The 14,174-nt window shown below is 39.3% G+C and overlaps 1 protein-coding gene across 5 annotated transcripts in view; it reads right to left on the bottom strand.

Annotated features, from left to right (window-relative positions):
- Positions 1-14,174, bottom strand: part of ctnnd2a (catenin (cadherin-associated protein), delta 2a) — a 261,359-nt gene that overhangs the window by 81,442 nt on the left and 165,743 nt on the right. For all 5 annotated transcript variants that reach the window (XM_034862043.1, XM_034862040.1, XM_034862041.1 and 2 more), the window contains one exon: positions 3,515-3,647. In XM_034862043.1, coding sequence (XP_034717934.1) covers positions 3,515-3,647 — 133 coding nt within the window. The remainder of the gene's footprint in view (positions 1-3,514; positions 3,648-14,174) is intronic.

Genomic DNA, 14,174 nt, shown 5'->3' with positions numbered 1-14,174 from the left:
CATCCAAGCTGTCTTTGATTGAAAATCTCCCTATATGCTGATTCATTAACTTGTTTATTCAATAACTTGTTTTATTGGTGTATTAAAACAGTTTTTATTTGTCGCTTATTCAATGAAAAATAATAAGCCACTCAAAGCTCTGATTAACAGTTGATTTTATTAGAACAGCTAAGAGGCTTTTAGGTAAGCAGCTTTAAAAGTATTGGTAACACAGCACAAAAGAAAGAAAATCTTGATGTGACAATTCAATATCCTGACAATATAGCGAAGGTTGTCAGGTAATTTTGTCTGACATAAATCATCTGTCACGCTTTTCTTTTTAAATTACCATCATTTAGATTTTGTGGTAAGCATTATTTTGTAAAAGTAGCTGTCAGATGTTGAAATGTCATCTCTGGTTTTGGAATGAAAAGCACTGATGAAATGCATTGATGGACACATCATGAATATATATATAAATATATACTGTATATATATATTCATCTGTTTGGTAGTTCGGTCTGTTTGGTAGCTTTTAAGAAACCCGTTGACAGATAAAAAGAAACCCATTGAAAGTTATGATGTTTGCAAACTCTTACATCAACTCATTAAAGACTACGTTCTCTACAAGGAAACGTGTATTAGTTATTGTTTTAATTATTATTAAAATCAAGAAAAGTGTGAAAATATATACATTGTTAAAGATATGCTATAAGTTATCGGCCCCCTGAAGACATAGCTGAGTGTAGGCCTATGCACCGCGGCAATTTTACCCCTGGGACTAACCATCCCAAGCTGTGTTCAGTGGGTTCCTACACCAGCAAGACACACCTGTGAAATTCAAACAAGAAGTAGCAGTGGTGCTGCAGGACAAAACTGCCTAAAATGAAAAAGCATTCCCTTACACAGAGGATCTCCTCCTCTTTTAAGAAAACATCATCTGTGTTTTTTTGTGTTCGGTCTGCCAAGATTTTTAATGGAAAATCCAAATACATTACCTGTCCCTTCATTATATAGCCTAATCTCCCGTGACATCTGCTTAGATATAAATCCCTGGGTGATAAAGCTGTCATGTTATTTGCCAATGACATGCATATTCAACCACTGCTGTCAAAGGTTATTTTTAAAACAGATTTGAACACAAACACACATACACACAGCACAAATCCGTCACTAAGCATTACGTTTATAGTGTTTAATATGTGGAATTTAACAATTTCAGGCTATGTGTGACATCCATTTCATGTTGGACACAGCCAATATGTCATTCATGTAACACTGGGTTCAAAATGTTTAGAATAAACCATGACAACAGGAAATTTAAGGTGCAATGTAATAGTATATTACAATACACTATTTAATACACCACGTTCAAGTATTACAATGGCATTTTAATGCAGAGAATGTATTACTGTGCTTTGCTCCCAAAAGAAATCAGTTATAATCACTTACCATCATATTTATAATAAAATAACCATTCTGAACCCTAAATATTAACTTCCCTGGTCTGCTCTTTAATCTTCAGCTGATTGGAATGATGTGTCAAGCTAAGCTAAGCATAGCTTCCTGACAAAAACCATCATGAAAGCCAATAGGGACAAGTGATGGAAAATACTGTGAAGTTGCCCAGGGAGCTATGTTAGAATTAATTGGATGCACAATTTATGTGAAGTAAACAATAACAAGACCATTGATCTAAAAAGAATCAATTAACAGGAGGAATTTGTCCTTTGTTTTTGTGATCTTGGTAGTCTTAATCAATGGAACGTCTGTCTCCTTTATTTTCTTGCTAAGAGTGAGGACTGAGAAGTCCATGGGTAAAAAGAATCAGAACTGAAGTATCACAGAACTCCATCAAGTGGAGTCTCACTTGTCCTTAGAATTTACAGAACTGGTCACTGAAGAAAAGAAAACTTTCTTAAGGTCATGTATGCCTATCCAAAACATCATCGCCTGCTGGTAGTGAAGAGAGTCAAAGTCTTAAAAAGTTTTACGCGATTGATGTTGTATTGTTCCTTCCATTTCTGTAGGATGTGTTTTGTAGCCTTTTGAACAAACACAGTCATACAGACATTTTCTCTTTAACTCTAAAAAAAGAAGAAGCTATGTCACAACCTTGAAGCTCAGCCAAGCCAGTAAACAAAACATTTTAATTATATTTAGCAACCTTGATAGTGACTAAAACTTCAATTCATACCACCAATGTCTATTTGGTTCTTTCTTTTTAAATTTCCCTTGGCTGAAATCGAATGAATACTCACAGATATAAAGATGTTCTGAGAAAAAAACGCCAGTGAGAGTCACATGTTCCAAGATGTGCGCCATCCGCCATTAACGGGATGGCTGTACAACATACACGCATCTGTGGTACGGCCACTTAGGGAGATCAAACGTAATACGATAAAAGATGTTGTTGAGTTTTCAAAGACTCTTCAGAATTAACGGAGAGAAAGCAGAAGAATTGCTTTCACTCTCAAATGTGACAAGAATAATGTAAACGCTAAACTCTGAAGAAAAGCAATAACAGATAGAGGGTCATTGCTTTGTTACGTGGGTAAAATAAATGTGCTAAAAAAAGAAGAAAAAATATTCATAACAAAACAAATCCATTACTCTCATCACAGTATGAGTACAATATATTGCTGCATTCCAACAAAAGGATCTTTAACCAAACTAATATCTTGTATCTGGCTTAGTGACCATCTGTCAAGTTAATTTTCATTACAAACTATTTGAGAAATACGGCTGAGGGCACACTTGTGTGAGTCTCACTACACATTTTAATCAGAGTGCACATTGTGCATATTGTCATTGTATACACATGTGGCAGTGTGGGCATGTAGATATACAGTATGTGTGTGCATGCATGTGTGCGTGAGTGGGTGAACGCCTGCTATTATTTGATGTGATGCGAAGCGTCAAGTTTGGCTGGTTGATATCTCATCCAGATTTAATTTGTGTAAACAGTGTTTAACAGCGCCTTGGGCACTGAACGAGACAATCAAACAGACTGATGAAGGCATGCCAAAGCATCCACTGTTAATACACAGTTGCTATTTTCTCCATTATCGGACACCTCCATTCAGGCAATAATTAATAATTACACCCATCACAAAAGACACAAACACTTAGGTATCTTACCGAGCTACGTGGCTGAGTGAGCAGGGTGGAGTGATGTGAGGATGTTGCATTGAAGTGTAATTGTAAAGTGCACTGTCTTTGTGAGGACCCGTCATTAACTTAATGCATTCGCTAGCCCCTTACCCTCATCTTAACCATCACAACTAAATGTTTAACCTTAACTCTTACCCTCACTCTAACCATAACCTAATTGTAACCCTAATCCTAAAACTAAGTCTTAACCCTCAAACAGCCCTCATGGGGTCCAACATTTTTGCCCCAAAAAGCTGAACTCCCAGTTTTTGGTCCCCATGAATATAGGTAAACAAGACCCTACACACACTCACGCACACACGCACGCACACGCACACGCACACGCACACACACACATACACAATCAAGCACACACACAAACCTCAGCTTTGATCTTGTTGTCTCCGAAGCAAAGATGCTGTAGGTAGGCTGCAGCATTGGACTGCACCGATGGGAACTGGTGCTGTAACATCTGGATCACCTCTGGCAGCTCCGGATCTCTCCACCCAAACTCTCTGCAGAGAGACAGACAGACAGAGAAACTTTGATTCCTGCAGCACTTTAACAAAGCACCTCACCAAAACACAGGAGAGTACCTGAGAGTAGTCCAATAAAATCACAGACTCTTTTCCAAACACACCCAGAGCTACACATATTCAGACGTTTACTTACATGTTTATACAGAAATACTCAAGAAAGAGTATGAATGATGGGTTTAAATGTAAAACTCTTCTTACGAGAGAGGGCTTTACAAGTTAAGCACCACAGCGGGAAAAAGAAACGATGCAAATCACACACTGAATGCCCAATTTGCCAAAACATTGTCATTTTCACCCATCACAGGAAATGGAGCAAGCAAATATGAGGTCAGCAGGTTAGGCAGATGGTCTCGACAAAGACTTTTACAAATAAATAGAGAACAATTTAAACTGTATCTGTAAAACACTCAAGAGGAGTTGGGTTAGATGATTCAACATACAGTGAGTTATAAAACTTTACAACTTTACTACTGTTTTTAAGTACTGTTAGAATAATTACATTATCAAGAATAGATAGAGACCACTGAAGTATATCAAAGTAATTTTTACTTGTGAACACAATGAGACAGTTTCCACACTACAGAATAATACAGAAAATGTCTAACTCTAGAGACGCCTATTTATACAAAGTGGATGTTAATACAAAATCATAACAAAGTGGATGTTGTCAGTTTATCTCCTTTGGTCAGGGAATCACCTCCGCCTGCTTTGCCCCCAGAAGCATCCTATGCCTTTCACAAGGACAGACGATGGCTCCGTGGTTATCTTGTTTAGAGTGATCAGTATAATATGGTATATTTATGAAAACAGTTTTAACAATAATCAGAGAAAGAGTATGTGTAAGTGTCCCTTAAAAAGGAGATCCAAGTTGAAAAAAACAATACATTACAGTATGGACTGCATAGTTTGACTGGCGTGTGTTTTTATGTGAAAAAAAAAGATAGTTTTGACCTAAAGTGGTAAGCAAATGAAGTAAAAAAAAAAATAAGTCTACAATTATTTTAGGTCAAATTAGAAAAAGAGGTAAACAGTTTTGCACAGCAAGGCATTACTACTGCCTGCATGCTGTCTGCAGTGTGAGTGGTGAGATTTATGTTCTATACTTTCTACCATTAGGAGTTTACACTCCTATGAGCACATTGGACAAAGTGAAATAAATGTTTTGTCCCTTGGTAATACCCAGGAAATTGTCTCCTTTATTTTATTATCCCTAGCAGATAATTGTTTTGCTACAGTCCCCCAAATGAGAAAATTATGACTGTGCAAGAAAGTGTGGGCGACTGTGTGTGTGTGCGCACATGCTTGCACAAGTGTGTCTCCACAATCTACTGTAATGTTTTTTCCAATAACCACTCTGTAAACTGTTTCTCCTTTACTCTCTCTCTCTCTCTCGCAATCCTTTCAGAAAACTGTCAACTTTCAATGCTATCTGAAGAAATCACGTCCAAATTTTGCCACCATCGATTGTGTTGTTTGTGGATCAATTTTGTTGTTTCTGCCTTTATGCTCACTGTTCTGTGCCAAAATGTGACTAACTGTAATCCCCATTAAGCCATCGTGAAAAACCTGGATTTATTTTGCCTCCTAGCTCGGCCTCCCTAAACATGAAAATGTGGTAAATATGGGACAATTGACGTTAAAATTGATGGGGTGGAGAATTGTGTGTGTATGCCTAAAGTTTTTGCAACAGAAAATGAAGCCTCGACACCGCGCTCTCATCTCTGTCAGATCAAGCAAATGCGTTCCATGAAACATCTGTGAAAAGCAGAGCGTTCAGGGGGAGTAAACATGGCTCTCAAAGATAAAGCAAGCTCCGGCGTGGACGGCTCTTTATCTGCCGAATGATAAGTGTTCATTCAGCCAGAAAGCAGGACCAAAGGAAGAAGGTAGAGGAGAGATAGAGAGAGGGAGGAAGAAGGAGGGAATCCCAAGGCATTTAGGGGATTTAGGAGGAGACACCCTCAAACAACGGCCCTTAAATCAAACAGCCAGATACCATCAGGGGCCAGTTTGTTTGTTTATGAGTGTGTGTGTGTATGTGTGTGTGTGTGTGTCAAGATTAAGATAGGATCATGATGTGTATTTATATGGACACAATTGCTTCTGTGCCTGTTTGTCTCTGTGTGAGTTTGTGTCCGTCAGTGTGTGTGTGCTCGCACAAGTGTTCTCATTTTCATCTCTTTATGTACTTTAGTGTATGTATGTACTGTATCTGACGATTTGTTAACGTGTATGAGTGTGCAAGTGCATGCCTATATGTGTGTGTGTGTGTGTGTGTGTGTGTGTGTGTGATCCATTCCCTGCACCCTCCCAGCTCTGTCAGTGTAGGTAATAGAAAGCAGAGTGATCTGCTGATAAGATAAGCATCATGACTCGCCATTAATTAAAAACCCCTGGTAGGGAGAGAGACGGAGTAAGAGGAACAGAGCAGGAGAGAGAAAGAGGGAGATGTAGAGAACCACATAAGGAGAATGAGAATGAGGAAGGTAAGGGAAAAACCAGAGTACTCAAAGGCAACTGTGGGTACAATGGGCCAGAACAAGCTGGAAGGAGATGGAAAAATAAATATGGGATAGAGAAAGAGGAAAACAAGCTTTAGATGAGACAGCAGTCACGTCAACATATGTGCTAATGAGCTAGACGCACTGCTAGGCGACAAGCCAACAAAGTGAAACAGCGGGATGAAAACAGAGAGGTATACACCCTGCAAAAGGGAGAACTGATCAAACAAAACTGCAGGGCTCACACTAAATACCCACACAACTTTTAAAGGAATCTGCAACACAATATGCTGCCGCTTGTGTGCCATATTCTTTATGTTACCTTATTATTTCATGCCTTATGCGGTAATAAATGCCACACTGAACAATTTGTTGACTTGCCTTTTTTAAAACTGAGTTACATGTTGTTAATACGACACACCGGTGCGTATGAGAATAAATTAGGGGGCACAGTCACCAGCGCTCCGTGTTCCTGGTTAGACAGGTTACTCTGCCATTTCTTGAGGCATGTGGAGGCGTGATGCAGCAAAATACTTCAAATGGAAACACTAGGTATGGCAGGAGAGCAGCCTGACATACTGTGAATAAAGGCAGGTGGCAAGGGAGATCGTGGGGGAGGGAGGGTGGAGGCAGAGACAGAGTGATATAACTGGGACATTGGAAAAGACTGCTGTGTGATGGTGGAGCTTTGATGCAGGCAGGCACATACACACACACGCATGCATGGGAAGAGTACAACAAATGAAAATGCAGGGATTATCAAAGGATTTCTTTTTTTTCACAAAGCTTCTCTTCATTTCTTTCCCTTTTCATGTCCAGGTCTCATGAGACAGCTGAACCTCTATCTGAAATTCCAACATGAACACTGATATATGGATTCATGTATGTACACACACAGTGAGAGAAAAAAGCTTATCTAATCTGAAAAGCAAACACTAATTGGACACACACACACACACACACACACACACACACACGTCTCCTTTTAATCGGTATTTCTGTGTTTCTGTTGGCACACACCATGTAAACCACTGCAGCTGGATGACATTGGTAATGAAACCATCCATCAAAGGAAGAACTGACTTCTAATGTTCCAAAAATGACAAACACACATCTGCGTTACCACTGACATTTACTGGTGAAAAGCAAGGCTCCGACCTGGTCATCTCCCTTTGGTTGGTCTTTGGCTTCAGGTCATGTCCTTCTCAAGCATCACATGACAGCAAAGATCAGCTAATACAGAACAACAGGGTTAGTTACTGTATATATTTTACTGTACGATTTTAGTTGGGGGTTTTGAAGAAGCATCCACCCTACTAGGATTTTCTATATTAAAACAACATATTTGAAGTTTTCATGTGTTTTTCATTAATTTATTTTGAGCGCACACTGCACAATGGGAGGAAGCGGGTTTTCTAAACTGCACTTTCTGTCCTCGAAGTCTGATAAGAAAAACAGCTAATACCGCAGGAACGGTGTGAGGGACAAACAATTGGAGTGATTTTGAAACAGTCACCTTTTTACATTGCGGTATACCGTGAAACCGGTAACTGGCCCATGCCTAGCTGTAAACGGGTCCATAAGTTGCTCTTTGCCATGCCACCAGTTACCACAGGTGTTGCAAGATAAACAAAGACTGGCAACTCAAATCATATTAATTTAAACAACAACCTTATTAAGTATTCACATTTGCAAAGTCAAAGATTTATGATACTTCAGTGTTGTATTTATCTGATCTCATTCACTAGCTTCACAACCTAATGGCAGATTGTACACACAATTTAAAAAACACAAGGGTACATGATTTGTGTCTATTAGCCCAAATCATATCCATCAGCGAGGACCACAATGTATCTGGAGTGACAGCTCCACACAGGAAGCCTGTCCCGCTGGCCTTAATCTGATTGGACAAGGGCTGTCATGTCTGTTAACTGATTGGAGGGTCAGGAATGGACAGACTGGCAGTGTGCATACCAAAGCAGATGCTAATTAGGACTTGAACATCAATCTTCATCACTGTGTTAGGACAGAGAGGGGCAGAGAGAGAGAGAGATTACCTTTTTCTTACCCTCCCTTTATCTCTTACTATGTGTATCCTCTCTTTTCCTATAATACACATTGTCTACCATCTGTGTTTGTATTTTCCACCCTATGGATTTTGATGCCTAGTCAGTACTTCTTTATGCAGGACTATAGGTCAGGTGTGCTTTTTTCAGATGTGTATGTACATATGTGTGACAATGCTCCTGAATGCATCCTCAAGTGGAATGAAGGTTAAATCAATGTGAGGAAGATTCTTTCCAATTCACAATTCCACCAATGACCAGGAGTCAGAACAAGATGCAGGTGAAGATGCACAAACATTGATTCTAAGTGCAGAGCCGGTCTATTTAATTAAAAGCACAACTTAATTAAGATGTTATCCAGGAAAATAGCCAAGTCTGTTGATGTGCCCTTCTGACAAATGCTTGAAAGGTAAGTTTTTTTTTGGCACATACAGCCAGAGTGGCGGGATTCATCCAAAGTGCAGAAAGTGGTACTGGTAAACAGGGGCAAGTTTTTAACATGTATCTAAACCTATTCTTAACCTCACATCTTAGTGCCTCACAATCTAAGTCATTTTTTTTTCTTTATGTAAATTTAAACAGTATAATATTCACCATAATATGTTTGTTCCCAGTCTTGTCAAGATCCATGTACGGTTATTGATATTTAACTGAATTTGTGTGAGTAGCTTCATGTTATACCTACCTAAGCATAACCACAGAAACTACTTACTCTTCCTTTAGTTGCTAAAAAGCCAATGCTCAATGGGAAATACATGAAAAGAAATGTACCCCAAACTGACAATTCCACATTCTAAAACATGGCAGCCCTTTTGATATGTTTTGAACAGACTCTGGTAGCCAGGACAGGTGACCTGAAGCAGATGAGTAGCAGAATATGGACAGCTTCTCCAGTAAATGTGTCACTTTTGTGCATCACATTCTATTATTTATTATCTATTATTATTATTTTATTATTGATAATGCTTACTAGCATTAACTTGTGTACAGAATAAGGAATACGCTTAAAAGCAGCCCATCATGGCTTTATGAGCATATTTGGAGTTATCATAGACAAATGACTGCAATGTCTTATACTATTTCTCATATCTGTTCTGTGTTGTCTTGACCGTCTTTCAGAAATGTGGCTTGTTGATGCTCCTGCACATGCTCTTTTCTTCTGCTGAAAGGGATCTCTGTGTATCCTCTCTTGCAGCTGGACGGACTGAACACAAATCAACGCCACAGTAAAGGGGATCAATGAACGGTGGGGGAAGAGAGAGGGTGATGCTTGTAATAGCTCGGCAGACAAATGGATAGATAGAGATGGGTGAATGGAGCCTGGGATGAAACCCATTAAGAAATAAACAATGGACAAAAACAAATCAGCTGCAATGAAAACACCCCAACTACTGTCACCGTCTTCCTCTTCCTTATTATACTGCTCCCCAGTTACTGATGAGGAAATGGAAAAGACTCTGGTAATTACAGATCACCTCTCTCCATGGAAACAGAAAAGTGAGCTGGTTATATTCATTTCACACAGAGGGGCAAATCATAAAGACAAAGAAGAAAAGTAGAGTAGAGAAAACCATGAGAACAGAATGAGTTGCAGAGAACACAATGGAGAGAAATGATACATGGAATGGATCAAGGAAAAGTAGACTCTTGTGTAGCCACATGGGACTTTCTGCTTCTTCTTTTGTTTGCACATACCACCATCCCTGTTTCCCTCAGTCTGCCAGTGTCTCTCTTTATTTCTTAGATGAGTTTGGATTTTTTTTTCCCACCTGAAGGCCATGCAGCAACCACACAGACGAAGAGAAGAAAATCAATACAATTTCTCTGTGGCATCTTCCAGCTAGGAATAGAAGGCTCAGAAGGCTGAATGAAAGTGTAGAAAGGATGGAGTAAGAAGAATGAAACATGTTGAATGAGACTCACTTACATGAATGGGATAAAGAATCAGCTGATGGTGGGAAAAGAGCTGGTGATGAAATGTACTGTATGACACTAGCAACCTCAAAGAGAACTCAAGAAATTCTGATATATTTTAATTTGACATATTATTATGTTATGTACTATTATAGATTAGGCATATTACTTTTGATTATTGTCAATGTAGTATGTTGTAATATACTACCCGTTTTCTGGACAAAATAAAAAAGTATAAGTTAAAATATTTTTTGCATTTATCAATGTGAGGACTAAGCAAGGTGGAAAATTGTAAATCCTAAGCTATCCAAGCTGATGGAAAAAAAAAATGTTTAACTGAGCTTTAAAAACTGCCCAAACTGTATTGGATGAAGTCAAACATCTGTCATTATCTGCTTTCTAGTTGTTGAAGTGGTACAATTTTTTTCTTAAAAGCATGATATGAATAGGAAAGTGCACTTCATCTGCAATTCTTGTACAAGTCCTAAGTTGGTGGGAGGAGTGATTATGCAAGAAGTGTAAAATCCAAAGGAGAATGTAGATACATCTGATGATATGTTGCTTTTTTATCTTTGAGTGTTACTTTGGATTGCGTTTGTTCTTTCATCGTATCAATGTCCATTGAACTCCTCTACTACCCAAATACCAATTAACAGCACTTTGTCTACTCTTTACCCTTTGGAAAATGTACCATGTATAAGTGTGTCTACTTGAAAATAATTAAAATGTAGTAAATGTCATTTGGTTTTTTTTGTGAGAGGCTGGCATGATTGGGTCTGGTGAAGGGGAACATTAGTGTGCAGGGCCATGGAGCGATTTACCAGGGTAAGGAAAACAGAAACGCTGGCACTAGTCCTTCCAATTAGCTGAACACACAGAATCGTGAGGCCAAATCGAATACGACATTAAGCTGACAGACAGGTGTTCATTTATATACACCCAGAGAAGGTGTTTGCACACATGCACATACACAGCGCATTGAATAAACACTTACACACAATGCAGTTAAGCAAAGGTGTGCACACACACACACACACACACATAAACATTCAATAAAGCACGCACATTTAGAGTACATGCCCACACCAAGGCATGTTGCATATGCTTTGAAGACACACAAACGTGCACTCTCCTATCCACCAAGAGGCAAAAATGTACACATATTCACACAGCTATTAATCCAACATTTGGCAATTGATAATTTTAAGCACAGTGGCACTATTCCCCAGTTACACAGTGCATTACTGGATGTTTACACAGCCACACAATAGGCCAGTGAAACATACACTCAGTCAAGCATGCATTAGACGGGCCACTAGAAATTTGAGGTGACCTAGACCATTACAGTGTATCACAAACAAACCTCATTAAGATTGAGCTGTGTATTCTACTGTGTCTAATGCAGGAATGAGGCACAATCTGTTTCCCTCAGAACATCTATCCAATCAAAAAACAATTTGATTGCAGCAATAGATTCAGTGTAATACAATGCAATATCAAATGGATGCAATTTAAAACTGCTGCCTTCATTAGGAGTAACTTGTGTACTCCAACCATAGTTTAGTATTTTAGCATATCCTTACAACCAGGTCTGTTCATTTTTCATACAGTTTAACACAGAAGAGATGTTGGCTGATTATAATCGGTTGTCATCACTGTTTGGATCAACCGTCCTAATTCACGTATTATCACACAGTATTTATATAGCGCTTTTCTAGTCTTGACGACTACTCAAAGCGTGTTTGCATATTAAAGGCACCATTTACACACATTTATTCATTGTGGTTGCGACTGCCGTGGAAGGTGGCAGTGCCTCTTCTTTATCAGAGATTCAATTACACACATTCACACAACAATGGCGCACACCGGGAGCAATTCGGGTTTAGTATCTTGCCCAAGGACACTTTGACATGGGACTGTAAGGCCAGGGATCGAACCCCATACTATTCAATTGGTAGGGGACAGCTCTTCCACCTGAGCCACCTTGTGCTCCACCCATGAAAAAATGGCTTCTGCAGGAAACATGTGGATATAGGCTGACATACAGCATTAAAGTAAGAATGTTTAATACAGTGATGAACACATTGACTAACCTGACGCACCAGATGGTTTGTTAACACAGAACCATCTGAGAAGCCTTCATTGGAAACCGTTTGGGAACTTTCAAAAAATATCCAACAGGTGATCGGATGAACCTGTCTATGGCTTCAACCATTGTTGTTATAAATGAACAATCAAGGCCATCACACACAACTAAACCACGCCTGAAGGTGCAAGTAGCTTCTCACCAGACTGCTGCTGTTTGGACATTAACGCTTTGCTGGAGAGCGTACAACTGCAATGCAAGATAACTCATTCACCAATCCTAACTGTTTTTTCTCTTGGTCCTCCCTCAAAGGTTCGACAGCACTAGTGAGGATTAGATGTGAGAAGCACATTTCTGTAACTTGATTTTAAGATAATACAAGCCCTTTTTAGACTAGGCTGGGATTGATGAGAGAACTGACATCAGTGAACCACCATCAGCAGAATGCATGGCAATAATGTCCAAAAAGACGGAGAAGAACCACTCAAACTTCAGCAATGAACACAAGTGAACAAATTGACCAATCAAATCCACATAAAACACACTCAGCAATCATAGTGCAGGCAGAAGATTAAGTTGGTGTATGAAGGAGAGCCTGCTAAGAAATTACTGCTCCATTGTCTCTTGATTTGCAAGCCAAGATGCAATCATTTCAAAACGCCTGCTCTGGCCTCTAAATGACAAAAGGTGAGCTATTTTTACTGTGATGATGCTAATGAGGATGCTAGCCTATGCATGTGGTTGTGTGTGTGTGTGTGTGTGTGTGTGTGTGCACGCCCCGTTAAACTAAACCTCGTCACTGATGAAGGAGCCACACAGTCAGTTTGTGTGTCCATGTGCATCACACAACCACAAATTATCCAGAATTATTCTGCCATGTAAATATCAAACTGATAAGGTCAAGCTGATATTAGCACGGTCTATAACTAAATGTATGTGTGTGTTTGCGTGTATGTGTGTGTCTACACATGTGTACCATCCGTCAGATTCACATTACAGAGCTAGACATTTAGTGTAAAGGTCAGAGACCTGGCCTGGTATTAAACAAGGGAGAGGAGTTGCCAGAAAACATGTACACTCTGAGAGCACACTCCAATATGTCAAAGAGAGAGGTATAGAGGAAATTAAGCCAGCACTGAAATACCTGAGAGCAGAATAAATGGAGGCCAAGGTGACAAACTGCACAACAAATAAAAGCCACAGATGTATAAAAGACAAGACAAATACAGAAAGCTGTAGAGAGGGAGGGATATTTTTACAGTGTGCTGAGGGTGTAAGCCTTCTTTATGTGTGTGTACAGTATAGTACACACACATAAAGAAGGCTTACACATGCTAACAAGTGTCAATGGTCTGATCTAGGATTGTTTTTATCTTGACATTATCAAAACAGTTTTCACACTGAACATTGCTGTAATGGAAATGCAGTTTCTCATTAATATGACATTTACAGTATAAAACCAGCTAACTGGAAAAAAAAATATAATGCACTAAGCATGTGAACACACTGCCTCGGTCCCTTTGAGTGTGACATAACGGCTTCTTTGTTGTGTCACCTCTAAAGTGAACATGAAGGTAAATCATTCAGTTCTTTGGCTCTTTAAAAAGAAAAAAGAAAAGTAACTTCACACAGAAGCTCTGTTTGGTCAGCCCACTCAGTAATAGATCCAAGCCGGTGCTAAGAGAAGCAGCACTTGCCCCTTCACATCCATTTTTACCTTGAAGGAATCACTATCAACTGTTGTACTGTCAAACTCCATACTTCAAGGTCTGCTGTGGCAGATGTTTTTCATGACAATTTATTAAAAGTAGAGGTAACCGTGCAGCTCTATTCAGTATCTCACTCAAAATGGCTCCATAATTTATTTTGATTGGCCTCTGCCCAGGCATTACAGGGTAATTTTGAACTTAGCTCACATTTCGCCTTGAGGTGACTA

Source organism: Etheostoma cragini, chromosome 22, assembly GCF_013103735.1.
Source record: "Etheostoma cragini isolate CJK2018 chromosome 22, CSU_Ecrag_1.0, whole genome shotgun sequence".
Taxonomy (NCBI): Eukaryota; Metazoa; Chordata; class Actinopteri; order Perciformes; family Percidae; genus Etheostoma; species Etheostoma cragini.
This window is presented reverse-complemented; position numbering and strand designations above follow the sequence as displayed.